This window comes from Penicillium waksmanii, assembly GCF_028829765.1.
Source record: "Penicillium waksmanii strain IBT 27052 chromosome Unknown utg000004l:1.0-5674109.0:1.0-5678898.0, whole genome shotgun sequence".
Lineage (NCBI taxonomy): Eukaryota > Fungi > Ascomycota > Eurotiomycetes > Eurotiales > Aspergillaceae > Penicillium > Penicillium waksmanii.
Genome location: NW_026643251.1, coordinates 798414 through 815662, shown reverse-complemented (window position 1 = coordinate 815662; position 17249 = coordinate 798414). Strand labels below are relative to the sequence as shown.

At 48.7% G+C, this 17249-nt stretch overlaps 8 protein-coding genes across 8 annotated transcripts; 3 read left to right on the top strand and 5 right to left on the bottom strand.

The window, feature by feature from the left end:
* Positions 1 to 862: 862 nt before the first annotated feature.
* On the top strand, positions 863 to 3373 carry N7481_003171 (uncharacterized protein; the record flags this gene model as incomplete). Its single annotated transcript, XM_057262390.1, has 7 exons — positions 863 to 1506; positions 1559 to 1769; positions 2299 to 2382; positions 2434 to 2584; positions 2651 to 2731; positions 2788 to 3300; positions 3351 to 3373. 7 exons carry the CDS (start codon positions 863 to 865, stop codon positions 3371 to 3373), a joined length of 1707 nt encoding a protein of 568 aa, XP_057124051.1.
* Positions 3374 to 4021: 648 nt separating this feature from the next.
* Positions 4022 to 4733, top strand: N7481_003170 (frataxin family protein; the record flags this gene model as incomplete). Its single annotated transcript, XM_057262389.1, has 2 exons — positions 4022 to 4399; positions 4458 to 4733. The coding sequence occupies 2 exons, from the start codon at positions 4022 to 4024 to the stop codon at positions 4731 to 4733; spliced, it is 654 nt and encodes a 217-aa protein (XP_057124050.1).
* A 412-nt stretch (positions 4734 to 5145) lies between these two features.
* Positions 5146 to 5483, bottom strand: N7481_003169 (uncharacterized protein; the record flags this gene model as incomplete). Its single annotated transcript, XM_057262388.1, has 3 exons — positions 5146 to 5160; positions 5195 to 5316; positions 5339 to 5483. 3 exons carry the CDS (start codon positions 5481 to 5483, stop codon positions 5146 to 5148), a joined length of 282 nt encoding a protein of 93 aa, XP_057124049.1.
* Positions 5484 to 5620: 137 nt separating this feature from the next.
* Positions 5621 to 5981, bottom strand: dph3 (CSL family zinc fnger-containing protein; the record flags this gene model as incomplete). The annotated part of the gene is made up of 2 exons (XM_057262387.1): positions 5621 to 5680; positions 5787 to 5981. The coding sequence occupies 2 exons, from the start codon at positions 5979 to 5981 to the stop codon at positions 5621 to 5623; spliced, it is 255 nt and encodes an 84-aa protein (XP_057124048.1).
* A 404-nt stretch (positions 5982 to 6385) lies between these two features.
* On the bottom strand, positions 6386 to 7042 carry N7481_003167 (ankyrin repeat domain-containing protein; the record flags this gene model as incomplete). The annotated part of the gene is made up of 1 exon (XM_057262386.1): positions 6386 to 7042. One exon carries the CDS (start codon positions 7040 to 7042, stop codon positions 6386 to 6388), a length of 657 nt encoding a protein of 218 aa, XP_057124047.1.
* A 1409-nt stretch (positions 7043 to 8451) lies between these two features.
* On the top strand, positions 8452 to 9844 carry N7481_003166 (uncharacterized protein; the record flags this gene model as incomplete). The annotated part of the gene is made up of 2 exons (XM_057262385.1): positions 8452 to 8492; positions 8551 to 9844. The coding sequence occupies 2 exons, from the start codon at positions 8452 to 8454 to the stop codon at positions 9842 to 9844; spliced, it is 1335 nt and encodes a 444-aa protein (XP_057124046.1).
* A 300-nt stretch (positions 9845 to 10144) lies between these two features.
* On the bottom strand, positions 10145 to 11522 carry N7481_003165 (uncharacterized protein; the record flags this gene model as incomplete). The annotated part of the gene is made up of 4 exons (XM_057262384.1): positions 10145 to 10388; positions 10502 to 11100; positions 11182 to 11280; positions 11379 to 11522. 4 exons carry the CDS (start codon positions 11520 to 11522, stop codon positions 10145 to 10147), a joined length of 1086 nt encoding a protein of 361 aa, XP_057124045.1.
* A 601-nt stretch (positions 11523 to 12123) lies between these two features.
* N7481_003164 (putative transcription regulator BDF1) lies at positions 12124 to 14773 on the bottom strand (the record flags this gene model as incomplete). Its single annotated transcript, XM_057262383.1, has 3 exons — positions 12124 to 12459; positions 12529 to 14602; positions 14670 to 14773. 3 exons carry the CDS (start codon positions 14771 to 14773, stop codon positions 12124 to 12126), a joined length of 2514 nt encoding a protein of 837 aa, XP_057124044.1.
* Between the last annotated feature and the right edge of the window lie 2476 nt (positions 14774 to 17249).

Genomic DNA, 17249 nt, shown 5'->3' with positions numbered 1-17249 from the left:
AAATGGGGAAAAGAGGCCAATCAGAAGCTAGAACTAAGTCACATATTGCTAAGGTGCTGCACAAATTTCTTTAATTGGAGGGATTTTACTTGGGAGCGAAGGGCTTCACTAGAGGCTTATAGATTAGATTCCTACATCGCATATGTTCGGACTCCAACTAATTTCAAACGAATCCAACTATGTCATGACATAATTGTCGTTAAAATTCCCTATAAATCTCCCTCGGCTAAGTGCTCCAACTTTGAGTCGTTCGTACTTTTGCAATGTCGCTAAATAGTGAATTTGAAGCGATTGGCGGAATCCGGGGTCTGACTACAGCATCGCATGACGGTGTTCTCGAATGCCTCCCTACATCAACCACAAGCTTACAAACATCTTCATTCGGCGCTTTGGTCGCAAGTCTACTATCTGGTCGGGTCTAAGTCCTTAGCCTGAAAATGGTGTCTTCTTGAATAACAAATGAGAGCGGAAACCTTAGGAAAGACTCAAAGTTTACAGGCCGCTGGGGGCTCGCTCGCTTCAGCTAGCCTCCGAGCCAGCTCTGAGTAGCACGAGTCAATGATTGCCATGCTCTTGTCCTTTTTATATCCTCCTCTATGTATCTTTAATAATACCCACCAGTCGGTTATATCTTCCGCTGGTTGATCATCGTAGGCCCAAGTCTAGTGAATGGCTTTTGATCATAAATAAGCCTGGGAAGCAGCTCCTGAAATAGTGTCGGCAAAACTGCTCTTCTCTTTTCTCTAAACCTCCTAGATTTTTGCTTTTTTAAATCGCTTATCCCTTGATATCGATATCTTAAAGCATGGCTGGTCAAACTCTTGACGCATCTATCAGGTGGCTTACATCGCTGTCTAACATCATGCATGCGTCAGTCGCTTTCAAAATATTTGCAGCCCTTTCTAGCTTTCTCGTTGTCTACTATATCCACTCCAAAATTTCAGAGAAAGTTCTGAGCAACTACCAAGTCAGCGAGCCATGGGTTTCGGAGAGCGAGATGGTTCTTTTGACAGGAGGCAACGGAGGAATCGGAAAACAAATAATGGAAGACCTTTCCGAAAGGGGCGTTCGTGTCGTGATTCTCGATATTCAGCGACCAACAGAAAAGCTTCCGAAAAACGTAATTTTCTACGAAACAGACATCACGTCCGCAGCGTCTCTCTCCGAAGTGGCCACATTCATTCGAAAGACACACGGAGACCCCACGATTATCGTCAATAATGCCGGCGTCTTTTACCACGGTAGTATCCTCGAAAAGTCAGAAATTGAGCTGCGTCGGACATTTGACGTCAACACGATCTCGCATTTTCTGATCATGAAGGAATTCCTGCCTGCGTTGATTCGTAAGAATAAGGGCCATGTTATTACAATGGCAAGTATTGCAAGCTTTGTTGCTGTTGGCGAGATGGTAGATTATTGCTGTTCCAAGGCCAGCGCACTCTCCTTCCACGAAGGCCTTCGGCAGGAATTGAAACTTTGGTACGATGCGCCAAATGTGCGAACCAGGTCAGTTTTCAACGATCATAGGATGCAATATCGTCACGCTAATAATTACCAGTATTGTTCATCCTCTCTGGGTCAAGACCCCTATGATTAAGGGTTTCACAGAATACCAAGGAGAGTTTGGCCAGCAGCTTATGAGCCCGAAGGTCGTTTCGGAGGCGGTCTTAGAGCATATTTTCGAACGGAAAAGCGGCCAGATTGTGCTTCCTCGACATCTAAGGGTCGCTGGCTCACTGAGGGCTTTTCCGCTATGGCTGCAAGAGCCAGTAAGATCATTCTTTTCCAAGGTCGTCAGACGAGTAAGAGATGTGCGATTTCATGAGAATTAGTAAGCTCTTTTAGACGATTGTTAGTCATTGTTGGCCTGTGCGAGTGCTGAATATGACAGACTATGTACAATTTCTACCGAGGGTCAGCACTAGTCAATAGATGGACACGTATGTATAGTTGGGGAGTTCCGTAAGCAGAAGCAGGTCTTCGAAAGGACGAGATTTATATTCGTGGGGTGAACTAAAAACAATTCGTCCCACGTCATCGACGCGCACGGTAGGTCTCAGGGTAAATGAACTTTCCAGCCCAAGACCCGAAACCTTTGAGCTCAGCATGAATCATGAACATAAAGTCAGCCTCGGCCTTGTGGGGGCATATCCGAGGCGTTCCGTGCGGGGTACCGACGGCAAGCAGACCCGGCGGGCTGAATGCCTACTGGGATTTCCCTGCAAGGGGCGATATACCTCGTTGATTAAATTACCAGACAGCAACTGTTTTTTCCCGAAACTGCGACAAGAACAATAGTCAATATTACAACCTGCAATCATGGTTCCGTATCATTACACAGATATCAAAGTTGAAGTCAAGGGTCAGATCGGGATTATCAAAGTAAAGACCCAATATTTCCTTACAACAGTTTGAGATACTTACAGATCTTAGTTCAATCGCCCCAAATCTCTGAATTCATTTGGAGGCAATCTCCTCGTAGATACTTTGCACGCGGTGCGAGAGCTCGAAGAGAATCCAACCACTGTGTTCACCGTCTTGACGGGAGAAGGTCGCTTCTTCTCGGCTGGTGCTGACGTGCGAGGTCAGACAATTCCGATCGCCTCTTTCTTATCATGATGGTCGTCTTGCTAAATATATGGGGATATAGGTTCGCGGCCACTTGACGAAGGGGCGGATCGCCTAACGAAAGTTCAACTGAAACTCGCCCACCTCGAACGTTTTTCATTGGGTAAGAAAGACCTTCATAAAAGAAGACTAGCACTCTTTGTTAAGTAACTCCACTAGTAATCGAGCTGCTCAAATCACTCATCGACCACAAAAAAGTATTTGTCTTGGCCTTGAACGGCCCTGGTGTTGGAGGAGGTGCAGCTTGGTTCCAAGGAATCGCTGACATTGTCCTTGCTGCTGAAAACACATATCTTCAGGTACCCTTTAATTCGTTAGCTTTGGTTCCAGAGGCAGGATCTGCGACCAACTTCGCCAGACATATTGGTGTTCTTCGCGCGAACGACTTCCTCATGTTTGGACGAAAGTTAACTGTGCAAGAGTTGGAAAGTTGGGGCTTGGTCAACAGAGTGTTTCCCGTTGAAGGCTTCCATGATTCAGTCGTCCAATTTCTGGAGAAACAGCTTGAGATCAATGATGGTGCTAGTATGATGGAGACGAAGCGGCTGCAGAATATTCCCCTTAGGAGTGAACGGGTCCTGGCCATTTATAATGCCACCGATGCGCTCTCAGAAAGACTTGCAAGTGGAGCGCCAGCTGCAAGGTTCAAGTCAAAGAAGGCCGAGCTTGAAGGTAAGAGTATAGTCTCCCAGTTCTAATCATTTTACTAATTCCATGCACAGCAAAATCCAAATCAAGACTTTGAAAGACTTTGTGCTCGCTGTATTTACCTCATTTTATGAACAAGCCCAGCTCACTTTTTTTCCCCAATTCTAAATGTTGTCCAAGATATACTCATGCACATACTAGAAATATAGGAGTATTATTTCAGGAAAATAATTCGTAATCGGAAAGGGAGGCTTTCGTAGAGGCATCACGAAAGAAGGAATACTAGTAAAATCGATCTAAAAGCAAAATACCTTTCAACTTGAACCATCTTATATTTTCTGGTCACATTAATTGCTTTTTGTGCAATCTACCTAGTACTCTACCTTCACTACACCTCAGTCTCCGCGGAGTACTAGTATATCGATTCTCGATATGTGCACCACGACTCATCCACATTCTCACACTCACCTCAGACTTCTACATATTTAATCAATAATTTCGACACTCAATTCAATCAGGCCATGAAACCGAAAATTAAGTAAAATCAAGCCCCAATAAAACCAAGAAGCATATCATCAATGACAACCACCTCTTCCCACCCGGATACGGAAGGCGGTGTAATGCACGATGATGTAGCCCTCTCCACAACAAGAACGACCTCCGCCTCCGCCTTCACCATAGACTTCTCCTCTTCTCAGCTCCCCCATTCAACCCTCCCAAGAAGAGAGTCCCGACACCACCAACAATGCTCTCCCGCACAGCCCCCAGAATCCTCCGCTACACAGCCCGTCCGGCCCGTCTTGCCGCGCTCAACAACCCACCAACCCGATTCCTCCGCCCGAGCCAAAGCTCAAGCTCCAATAGCTCTACGCCAGCTATTGCTACTACAGCCCGCTCATTCCACTCCACCGGCTCCTTCGCCAAGGGCCTCCAGCCAGACACAGAGAACCCCCAGCCACCGCACAACGAAACTCCCGTTGCCGGTGCCGCAGCGCACGTCACAGAACCCACCCCACTCTCCGCGGAGGAGTATTATGAGTACTCGGAGCACTATTTCAATGTGTTACTCGGGGAGCTAGAGAAAGCGCAAGAGGAAGGAAGTGACGTTGAAGCAGAGTACAGTGTGAGTTCAATTTGTTCCGACGTAATCCATTCCAAACCATCCCCACTAACTGAACCAGGCCGGCGTTCTAAACGTCTCCGTCCCCGGTACTGGAACCTACGTCCTAAACAAACAACCGCCCAACAAGCAGATCTGGCTCTCATCGCCTCTCTCCGGACCTAAGCGGTATGACTGGATCGTTGAGGGTGACCGCATGCACGAGAAGGCGGAGACGCGGGAATTCGCCAATGGGCAGTGGGTCTATTTGCGGGATGGGTCTAATCTGACGGAGCTGCTTAATACGGAGTTGACCATTAATTTGCCGAAAGATATCTATTCGCAGATTGTGGAGTAGATTAGTTCCACTTGGCATGTCTGCCTGCAATACACGGCGGGGGAAGAATCTTGCCACGAGAGAGGGCTGCTTTGGTAGCTGAATTGGAGAATTGATCGATTCTGTAGTTGTGGTGTGATGTGTGGGTATGATGGTACATTGTATTTTAGGTTTTGGTTGCATTTACTATCTTGAGGTATGATTCATTTCTTTGCTTTGCAGGGTATTTATTTGCTTTGTATCGTAAGTAGGCTTGGTAGTCGATAGATAACTACTTGATGGACATCCTGCCTGATATTCAAGTGCAAATGCTTCGTAATCGAGTGGTTCAGCTTAAGCATCTCAGGTTTAGGTGGGACATTCTGTTGAGCAAGTGATCAACAGTTCCATTATACACACAACGGTGTCTCCAAGCGAGTGAGCGGTCTCTTGATCAGCGCGTGCGAAGCTTTTAGCTTTAAATTGAATTGTTTCCGACAAACTCTTGACATGACGAGAACAACTCGTGACGCAGTGGTCTCGTGGTAGAGGGTCTCTTCCGTCTGCAAAGCCCGTGCCCGTGGGACAACCGGGTTTCCAGCGCGCACACGCGCATCCAGACATACTGGTAAAGCAAATTGGTGTACGCACGCGGATCCTGCATAATCGGTAGGTATCCGCTGTTCTCAGCAGTGTATATGTGGAAAGCCGTTGCGATGCGTCGTATTCGACCTGTGCAGGTTCCATTCCGCCGGCACTAGCACTGGCGCTGTCAAGATAAAGTCGCAACATGTTTCATTTCACCGGCAGTGGCGCTTGCGCTGTCGAGGCAAAGTCGCAGGATGTTTCATTCCGCCGGTAGTGGTGCTTGCGCTGTCGAGGGAAAGTCCCAGCATGTCTCACGTTTATTGTATCGTCGCAAGATAACCTCATGCCTGTACAGCAACAGAGCCCGAGCCAGGTCCATCATCCGGAGCAGGAAGATCGCTCTATGCGTCGAGGAAAAAAAATTAGTCAGGTCAAGTTAGGTCAAATGTTAAGCAAAGCGCGCAACCACCCGCTTGCCCGCTTGCTTTTCCTCTGGGTCAAACATACCAAGTCAAAAATAACCTTGATCATCAAAGAGCAACTCGGGCACACGGCGATTTCCTCCCCGTCGCGCAAATCATCGATGGCGATCTCGAAGCGGTCTCCGCATGGGCAGGGAAAGTGATAGATCTGCATGGCGGGGTCGAAGGTCATGTCTTCGATTTCGATTTCATCGTAGATGGAGAGAGCGTCGTCGGCCATTTTGAAAGACTCGGAGCAGACTGCCTTGTCCTATCTTGTCTTATTTGATTGTTTTGAGGGCTGAGGGTTGAGTCAGGAACCAAGCAAGAGGCAAAAAATGATTTGGTGGCGGAAAAAGTTGCGGAGAGTCATGTGACTGCGGAGTATACAACATGGCTACTGTATACAGTACATTGTACACAAAGTCTACGGAACATATAATAGTATATTCCGAATGATTTCCGGCAAATTTTGGAGTCTCTTTCCGTTCAGCTGCTTTTTTGGTGAGCCTAGCCTACTATATGCATGTTGATACTTTGGCGCCTCAGGCCGTAGTTTAAATCGCCTTGTTCCGTCGCAGCCGTCAGGACTCTCCCTCCTAATATCTAGTCGACTAACAAGAGGGGAATGGCTATGTTCATATCTTACTGGCTGTCTCTGTGGCTATTGGACGTCTCTTCGAATGCATCTTTATCTACAAATTTTCTCCACTTAGTTTGTGAAGTCTGGCCCTGAAGGACTTTCTTCCTCGCCTCTCGTACACGCTTATCCCATAATTTTCGACTTTCCTTCCACACAAAATAAGCGTCCTCCCAAGGTTCGTCCTCTAACTCAGAGATATCTTCCTCCAAGTTCGAAGACCTTTGAGTCAGACTATCTCGTACGAGCTGCAAAATCTCCTCCTTCCCATTATCCACTGCCAGTAAAAATGGCGTCTTGTCTTGAAAGCCTCTGTGATTCACACTTGCCTGGTTTTGAAGAAGCAGTTTCACTACCGTCTCATGCCCTCCTCGAATGGCCGCGGTCAGTGCCGTCAGGCCAAGATGACCCTTTCTCTCAACTTTGGCTCCGTGATCTACGAGAGCCTGGACGACATTGACGTGTCCCATCCCAGCCGCTAGCATGTGTGGTGTGAGGCCGGTGAACGTCTTCATGTCGAATTTCGCGCCTTTTTCAAGGAGTAATCTCACCATCCCTTCAAGCCCCAATTCAAAGGCAATTGCTAGAGAAGACTCGCCAAGCACGTTTCTCGACTCTATTTCAGCGCCTCTGTCGATTAGAAGCTTCAAAATCCCTGCCATTGCATGAGAAGCGGTCCATGGTAATGGGATCCGGCTCTTCCGCTTCAAAAGTGGCACCGTCACTCAATCATGTTATCATAAAGCTAAATAATCGTATCTATTTAGAATTTTATCATTTTGGAAATTACTTTTTGATCTATATATCAATTTTTTTTTTTATAAAAATGTGAATTTAATATTCTTATAAAGGATTACTTTCTAAAATTCTCATTTCTTTTTTAGTTACTGACTTTTAACTTATAACCAAAGAATATAGAGAATATAGATAATATAATTAAAGGTATAGTTAGGAATAAATCACCTTCATGCTTGGTAGAGAGGCGGGCATCATAGACATGTCCCAGGTTATCTTTATTTCTGCCGTGTATGGGCAAGAAGAAATCATGAGGCTATTTATCGATCGAGGGGATGATGTCTTTGGCTTGGTGCGCCGCACAACCAATGCCCACCATTAATTCAATGCGAATATTCGGAAAGCTATGCAGCATCTCCTCTGCTACACGTGCAGCCGATGCAATGCCATATTCTCCCAATGGCATTGTAGCAATCGCCACATTGTGCCTACCAATTCTTAGGGTGTATTCATTCTTGCTGGGGGCTGGTAATGACTCTGGTCTGTCATGCTCCTCATCCAAAAACTCCTGGGCGGCGAGGTATTCAGTAGGAAGGTCACAGATCCAGCCCACTGTATAATTTTTCTTGGATTTGACAAGGCGAGAAGAAGATGTACTCATAACTGGGCCTCGGGCCTAACGAGATAGTCCGCTCTGGGACCTCTGTCTGGGTGTTGCGGCAGCGGCCCGCTTACTATCTTGAAATTACCAGTGGCCCCCATTACCCCTCATATAGGCGCTAAATATCATGTGGCATGCGTCTGTGAATTGAGTCGAACTGTGGTCGCTTCAAGTTCTTCAAATAAAGCACTGGGACTAGAAAATTAAGTGGTGTATATCTAGAAGTCTCTACGACCTCGGCTGGTTGAGATAGAGCAGTATATCGATTTTGCTAAATTATTGTTGATTATTTCAGCATTTTTAAACTACCACCATAATTAAACAGCATTTCCCTTCTCAAGTAGATATACCAGTACTTGACTGATGTTGCTTTCTTGGAAAATTAAGTATACTACTATAAATAACTGCCAGGTGGGCAATTCTTAGTAACACCCATGTCATTCTCATCGAGTTATGGTGACGTCATCGGTCATTCCTGTTTTATCCTTGGCAGCACCGACTACAACTACTAGTTCAGTGCTAAGCTTTCAACTTGAACTATATTATATCATACGATCACAGCCCCGCAGTCGATTCTTGTATTATTTAATCTGAAAGAAATCCCAGAAATTCCATCGTTATTTACTACATTTGATCCTTTAGAGACGCAACACTACACGGCCGATATTATCCAACATGTCGACGAAGAAGAATGAAACCTCCCACAACCTCCATAAGTAAGTATATCACAGCTCAAAGCCAATTTGAAACCTTGGAAACTAACCCCAAAATCAGAATCGGTGGATGGATGCATCCAGACCACGCTGCTCACCGTGAATGGCTCGGCGATCTTATCAAGCACGTCGACAAAAAAGAACATACCTTGCACCCAGTCCTGGAAGAATTCAAACACTTAATCGAAACCAACACCCGAGTCTACATGCTCATTGAAGGCATGCTCGAAGAAGTCCCTCACAAAAGGCCCTACCGACAAGACCCTACCGGCCACCCCGAGATTCGCGACTATCACCATTTCCTCCGCGTTCTCAACCACCTTCTCACCACCGCACCATCATGGACTGACAAAGCTCACCGAGTCGGCCTAGTCGGTTTACCCATCAACGCACTGCTAGATTGGCCCATGGGCACACCTAGCGGCTATGCGGCATTCTTGGACCCAGAAATCAACGCAATGCTAAAGAAGATCCTCAATGCATGGGGCGACTTCCTACGCTCACCCGCCTCCGCCGACGTCCTAGGCTCATCTTCTCTCGAATGGTTCGGCGAAACGGGATACAGTCAATTAACAGCCGCGGCAAAGATCGGCCCAACAGCAGCAGAAAATCTCGAGTTCCACCAAATGTTCAAATGTGACCCGTCAGCGCCAAATCACGGCTTCAAGTCCTGGGACGACTTCTTCACGCGAACATGGCATGATGGCATGCGTCCAGTCGCAGAGCCTGGAAATGGCAGTGTCATCGCTAACGCGTGTGAGTCAAAGCCGTACCGAATCGCTCATAATGTCAAGGCTCGTGATCGATTCTGGATCAAGTCTCAGCCCTATTCCGTTCTTGATATGCTGGGCCATGATCCTCTCGCTGAGCAGTTCGTTGGTGGAACCATTTACCAGGCGTTCCTGAGTGCATTGAGTTATCACCGTTGGCATGCACCCGTCTCTGGAAAGGTGGTTAAAGCTTATGTGGTTGACGGGACTTATTATTCTGAGCCACTATTCGAGGGTGTTGGGAATCCGGCTGCTCATTCTCAGGATATTGATCTTGAAGGCCAAGTCATCTCCCAGGCGTATATTACTGCGGCTGCAACACGTGCACTGATCTTTATTGAGGCGGATGAGCCTGCTATCGGGCTTATGGCGTTCATTGGGGTGGGGATGGCGGAGGTCTCGACTTGCGATATCACTGTCACGGAAGGTCAGCGTGTTGAGAAGGGTGACGAGATTGGCATGTTCCATTTTGGTGGGTCTACTCATTGTCTGCTTTTCCGGAAGGGCGTCGATATTTCTGGATTCCCTGAGCCTGGAAGGAAGGAAAATGTGCCGGTTTGTAGCCGGTTGGCTTCCGTTGCTTAAGAAGCGGGATTGCGCAGAGACATCCATAGTCACGCCAGCTCTTATAGGTAGGGGGAAGTTGATTTCAATCTGTAATTGGTATGTTCAATTTATGTCAAATTATGTGTTAAATGTTGTCTTGAAATAAAAAACGTCCTCCAATAGAAGTCTTCCAAGTCTGATATTGAAATTCACATATTCGACACCTCATTCATGCCTCAATATGCAGCCAACTCTCGTTAGCTGCACATATTCGCCAATTGGAAACACAATTTCTCTAGAAATCATTCCCCAATCCTCGCAATCTCCATCCGAACATTCTCAACCTCCCTCAACAACCCCCCATACCGCCGCGCAATCTCCGCCAACGTCCCCCCCATCACTTCCACTCCCCTCCCCAACTTCAAATTCTCCAACATCCCCATACTTCTTCAACTCCCCCTTCGCCACAATCCCCCGCTGATCAAGCCGATCCCTCAATTCCCGTAAATGAGCCCGATACCTCCCCAGCGCAGCAAGCGTCTCAGGTGTATAAAGCATAGCAGCGATCTCAAGTTTGGTAACCCTACCATTTCAAACAAACGAATTAGCCAAACCCTCCACAACGATAATCACCCCTTAAACGTGAAGATGAAAAGATACAAAAAAACAACCCTTAAGGGAGGATGGGATACGTACTCAGCCTTCCCCTCCACACCCCGCGCAACAGTCCCCAAATGATCCGCCCGAGCTTTAATCCTCCTCGCCAACGCCCCATGCATACCCCTCTCAAGAACAACAACCAACCGTTCAAGCACAACGGTCTGAACAGCCAACAATTGCGCCGCCGTCGCTGCCATCGCGCGTCGGGCGGTGGGTAGTTCGAATAACTGTCTCTGGCGCAGATATGCGACCTGGTCGGCTAAGTGTGTTGATAAAGGTTTCACGGGTGCCATTGAGGTTCGGAGTCGTTTGTCTCGGGCTCGGGTGCGGGCGTGGTGCGTTGCTGATGTAGAGCGGGAGGATGGGGGTTCGTTTGAGGGTTCATCGTCGCTGGATAGTGAGCGGAGTTCTGCAATTGAATTTAAGAGTAGGGTTGAGAGTTGTCGGGAGAGGGTTGGGATTGTATTGTAGAAGGTCTCGAAGTCTGGGACTAGGAGAGAGAGAGCTGTGTTGTCGGTGTTCTTGTTCTCGTTCTCGTTCTCGTCCGTAGCTGGTGCTGGCGCTAGTGGTTCAGGCTCGATTACGGGGGAAGGGGTTTCGAGGTATAGCGATATTATTGCTAGATTGTCATGGCACTGTATAGAAGGGAGAGTATCAATATCAGTCTCGGTGTTTCATGGGAAGGATTCGTTTGTACTGCCCGGGGGACTACTCACCTCATCGGGTATCCCGCTGTCCGAGGCAAACGCCAGTTGTTTGAGGATGCGCTCCTTGATTCGTCGCTTGCTGCTCCGGATTTGACATTGTTTCAGGTCCTATTGACACGACGCGAGGAAATTCGTTAGAATTGGTGCTCTGTTGGTCGTAGAGCCATACGTAAATCCATAGCGAGTGCGCGTCATTCCCGACTTACCTCCGCAACGACTGTGCGCGCCGGGTCGGCGCTGTGGACGCGTGTTGAGCCATCCGGATTGAGGATATTGAGTGTCAGGTTCTCATAGAGTCGTTTGAACTTGGGGTTGTGTTCGAGAACGGAAGGGTCGCAGGGGGGAATCATGGTGTGGAGGGAGAATGAAGGGAGGTTTACTTCACCGCCGGGATTAACCCGAGGATATCGACATCCGCGTTGGTTACTACGGAGTGTTGGGAGCTACCCACAACCCAAAGACACTGCCATTGGCATTGGCTAACTACAATGTTAAGGAACCAGACAGTTTTCTAACTGCAATACGCTGGGATTATTCCAGGGCAGATTTGAATTTCAAGGAGCTAAGCACCAAAAACAGATATTCGGCATTTGCGCGTTTCTTTCATAATCATACAAGTGAAGCTAAGCTGCCTGCTTCAGTTTTGTTTCGAGAGACGAAAGAAGAAAGAAAAAAAGTATGTACAAGGGGCGGGCTGGGGAGATTGGCCCCAGAGACTTCGCATTGAAGAGAGAGAGAGACGGCAGCAGAGAAGCAGAAAGGTGCAGGCAGCTCCAGCGACCCGGACCTTAGAAAGGAGGAGTGTCGTGGGTCAAGGAGAAAAAAGGGTGGAGATTGAATTGAAAGATTCGCCAGTAGAAAGGGAAGTCAAAACGCTCAAAACGCAAATAACAGCAAAAGCCGCGCAAAGGTGGGTGGGTGGGTGGGTGGGTGGAAACCAGAAGAGGGTATTTACTCCTCTTCACTCTCCTCCGAGTCATCATCCGAGTCATCCTCGCTAGAGTCCATGGCCTCGACCGAGGGCATAGGCTCGGGTGAGCCACCACCGCCACCACCGGCGAAGCGAGAAAGATTGCTCTCCAGCATGTTGATCTGAGCTTCCTGCTCGAACTTGCTCATGGGCTTGTTCTTCTTGGGCTTCGCGGCGGAGACGTGGGGGTTTCCGGGGATCTCTTCTTCGTCATCCACGACATTCGGGGCATTCTTCTTAACGAACTTGAGCAGGAGAAGAAGGACGTCGTTAGGGAGCTCATCGATATCCAGTTCAATCTCGGCCTCTGCAGTGTTCTGTGGAAAAGAAGATCATGTTAGCTAAAGTCCACAAGTTCATATGGGGGTCAAAAATGGAATGCCTACCTTCAAAGAAGGAACATTGCTCTGGATGATCTGGAGAGCCTGCTGCATCTTCTTGTCGGGGAGTGCACTAATGCCATTGGAGATGATCTGCTTCTCATTGTAGGATACGAAGCGCGCCTTCTCTGGCTTGGCGGGCTTGCTGGATTTCTTTTCCTTCTTAGTGGTAGTCTTCTTCGACTCCTTCTTGACAGCCTTGGTCTTGGTGCCGGACTTCTTGCTGGTAGGGGGTGTCTTCTTTTTCTTCTGGGTAATCATTTCAACCTGACGGGACATCTCAGCGATCTTCCTCTGGAGTTCACTGAGCTGCTCATCATCCTCGTCACTTTCGGCCTCCTCATCACTATCATCGTCGGAAGAATCGGAGTTGTGCTCGGGGTGTGGCTCATGGCGGTCCAGATATTCCTGCTTCTGCGCCCACTTGAGGTCGAAGACGGCTTCGAGGGCCTTGCCGCACTGGTAGGTGGGATCTCCAGGAAGGTTAAATCGGTAGCAGTTCTTGAACATGAGACGGACATCAGCCTCAAACTCTTTCGAGTTTTCGTACTGGCCGGTAGTCAGTTTGCTCTTGATGCTGGTCATGTCCATCGGCTTCTTGATAATGCTGTGGTAGGTCGGGATGTTGAGTGCGACGGGGTCAACGGGGGCGTAGAAGGGGATTGCGTTCAGTGAATACTTGGGTTTCCAAAGCTCTTCCAGGGCTTCTTGGCAGAATCGCAATTCCCACTGGTACTTCTTCTTCTTGGGCTTAGTAGCGTAGGGAAGGTCTCGCTTGGGAGGATGGATCGAGCGCTTGGGACGGCCATCCGGGTTGGTGGAATCCCGGCGAATAACGGGGAGTCCCTCTGGTCCCAATGCAAAGGTGGTACTCTGTGGGGAGGCTGCTTTGGCAGTGGTGCTTCCGAGCGAGGTGCGAGGTTCCCGTCGAGCGGCAGAGGTCTTCTCAGTCGTCTTCTTTGTTTTCTTCTCCTCAACCTCATCGGGCTTGGGAAGGTTGGTCATCTGCTTATGGAACGTGTGCTTTAACTTCTCACCCTCCTGATACACCAGGTGATCGGGACCATTGAAAACCAGAGAATTGTTGACCATCAGATCAAAATCGCGGAAGACCTCCTGGGTAGATGAGTACAAGTTATTCTTGAGCTTCTTCTCCATGGTGCTCAAGTCCATTGGCTCCGTGATGACGTGGGGATAGTTGGGGATGTTCAACTTCACCCAATCGACTGCTTCACGGTAGAAACGCGAATCATGCATGCGTTTCAGGGTTGTCAGAGACTTTTGTATGAATTTTTGTTGCATCTTGCTGATTCTGGCTCCACTGATCGCGGAAACCGGTGCGGGGGGTGCGGCAGCAGGGGTGGGGGGCACAGCCATCCTGTATTCCCTGGAGGCAGCATCTTGGCCTTCAACCCTGGTGCGTTTTGCCGCTGGTTCCTCCGCGGGGTCGGCCTCACGCTCACGAGAGAGCTTAGAAGGAGACATCGGGGCAACTGGTGCATCCTTCATTTCGTGATCAGTTTGAATTGACGGAAGGATGGGGGTGGCGATTTCGGTCGTGGTTGGGTGATGAGGAAGTTGAGTTGAGGGAGCTGCCTCAGCTGCATTATCAATGATCATTTTATCCTCACTTTCGGCGGGTTTGTTGTCCGTGGCAGCTAGTGGCGCAGCGGGAATATCGGCAGAGCTGTTTGTGGAGGGTTGAGGTTCAGGTTGAGGTTGAGGTGTGTTGTCGGCAGGAGTGCTTGCAGTTACTGAGGTCGCAGGGGGTTGCGATTCAAGTGGAGCAGGGGTCTCCTCGGACTTCTTGATCTCAGGTGTTGCGGGCGAGGTCACGCTCGCGATCACACTGGCGCTCACTGCTGGTTCACTTGTAGCTGGTGCAGTTGGAGGTGCCGAAGTAGAGGGAGAATTAGGCACCGGTGCGGGAGACTTTGGAGGCGATGCGGCTGCACTAGTTCCGTTGGTAGTCGGGGGCGCGCTGGGAGAGTGACCATTTGTCGCAGGAACATTTTCCGTTGCGGGAGTGGGAGTTGGAGCGGGAGAATCTGTCTTCAGGCCAATCGCTGCATTCTGACCACTGAAGGGGAAAGTCAGCGCAAGTGCGCGGGGCCAAGATGGATGGGCAAGATGGATAGATGGCTTACCTAGTGAACGCGACATCTGGGGCAGAAGCTCCAGTCGGCGAAGGAGGCAGCTGAGGCTTCTCCTCCTTGACGACGGGAGCTGCCTCTGGAGGCGGAGTGGCCATATGGAGCAACGAGAGGAGCAAAGTACAGGCTTTAAAAGAAGTCACGGACAGGTGGGAGATATCGGGTTGCGCGAGCTGGAAACTGGATACACTCTGCTCTCCGCGCGCAATCACGAGCTAAATTGGGAGAGTCGCGCGGGAGGAATCAAAAACACGCGATGAAATATGAGATGGAGAGAGGGTAGAGGGGGCAGTGGTAGGTTGACGATAAAGATGGGAAGCAGGTAGGGGAATTGGGCGCAAAGTCCGAAAGATAGAGAGAGTGGAGAATGCGACGGGGGCAAAGAAATTAATACTGCCAAGAAAGGCGGTCGAGTGATCACGTGGGTGGGAGGAACAGGTAAGTCACGGGATCAGGGTCGATAGGGATAAGAGGATAGCTGCCTGAGGCTGCCTGAGGCTGAGATTGAGACTGAGGTGGGAAGGTGGCTCGGACTCGGATAAAAGCAGGGAAAGCGGAATTATCAAATAATAATTGGAGAAAGGGGGGAGGTGGGGGAAGTGACCAGTTAAAAAATAAAAAATAAAAGGGGGGGCACGCGACGCGTCGGAGGATCTGTGTTATGTTTTAGGGGGGGAGACCACAGAGTAACCTTGGATACGTGGGCGGTCAAGGGGGCAAGGAGAGAAAATAGGTAAAAAATAGGAGGGAGCTCCAAGAAAAAGGCTCGGAGGGGATAAGAATCCTTAAGTACAAACGCACCGAGTTCCACCAGGCTCGTTCGCCCGGATTCTGCTGGGTCCGCTCATCGCTGATTGGTTGGTGACTGGTTAGCCGCCCCCCCTGATTGGCCCGCCCTGAGTACCGTACCGTATTGCAGGGGAAAAAAAAATTTGCATTCAGCTGGATTGGTCTGGCGGTATGCCTAGGGTACAGTACAGAGTATGAGTATACTCGTACTGGTTCGATTTGTTTTCCTTTTTCTTTTTCTTGCTTTTTTAATTCTTTTTCTAATCCTTGCTAAAGAATTATATTTTCTGACAATTTACATTCTAGAAGCATCTTAATCACCACTCTGCTTTGTGGTCTTTGTTGCAATCAATGAGTCACCGAATCTGCAGGGGATGTAAATGACCATTCAACTCCTAACTCTAGCTCTCCTCCTCTCTGCTCTCCCTCCTCTCCATCTGGCCCTAGTCTAGGTCAGCCCTGGTCAGCCCTTGGCTCAAGCGTCTGATCCGTCGAGTCCCGACGTCACTGCACGTGATCTCCCCTTCCGGCGGTCGGCTGTATACACCCTGTGTTATGGATGGATGGTACACAGTCAATTATGGTGTAAATATCTAGTTCTGTAATAACCATAACCATGACCATAATCATAATAATAAGCCACACTCCTGTATATAGTACTACAATCTCCAACAAGCGAGGTATAGATGCAGAAACCATGCTAGCGCCTGTCATCCCCAGAGGCCCGAGAGACGCCAAGCCTGTTGGGGAATTCTGCTGACGATTTTGGATGGCCTTTTTGCGAAAAGGTACCATCGGCATTCTTTGCAGGGGCACACCAGGGCTACCCTCGAGGTCAGCCTGCCTGTGGTCGAGGTCTGCCGTTCGACTCGCCCCGGTGGTGGATCTTTTCTGCCGACCCGAACAAGATATTACTGGTTACTCTACTACTCACCTTGGTGTTATATTATAAACAATTTTGAGTTTGAATACGATGGACTCGGTAACAAATAAAAAGACCATTCGAGTTATTACTAGTAACACTGGAAGAGCCTGTAGAACTTGAAGGAAATGGTGAAGCACCGAGCTGGGAGGACTGTCCTGATACCCACGCCAGATCTATAAACCTCCCCAGGTTCAAGCTTCAAATTTACTACAGCTCAAATTTCATGTAAATTGTGTTTTTCAGCGTTTCTCCTGCACCGTGGGACGATTCTCCAATCAGCGTCTCCCATTTCGGACCCTTACAGATCAGGTCTAGGCCATCACAAGAACTACTAGATGCAATCAGAGAAATTCAGAATAATGGGTTCGCCTTCAGCTGCCAGTGAATCATTGCGCGGCCCTTCTTGTATCTGTTGGTTCTAGTTAACTAGAAGTACTAATACTAGTACTACTAGTACTCCAGTAGTGCGAGTCCAACTGTGGTTTTCAAGAAATATATATACCACCTGGGCAGTACCAAGCAAGGCCACTAGCACTGTCCTATGGAGACACCGAACCTTGCAGCACTTCACACCTCTGAAGTGTTCAGGTGAAACTGTAGACAGCGTTACTGCGAAGAAATTCTATCGATGGACTATTCTCAAATATGTATTTCTCTAGTCAACTACCAATATTACTACTCGTCGTAGTATCGAATCTGATGTTGGTGCCACACCTGTGGCTGTGGCTGTGACTGCGGCGCTAACTGTGGCTGAACCCGATTAGATAAGAACAGACCACCACGCTAACCACATCAAGGCTAGCTCCAACCGGAGCCTACTCAAACATTTTTTTCCTTTCCGCATCAGACCTCCAGAGTCC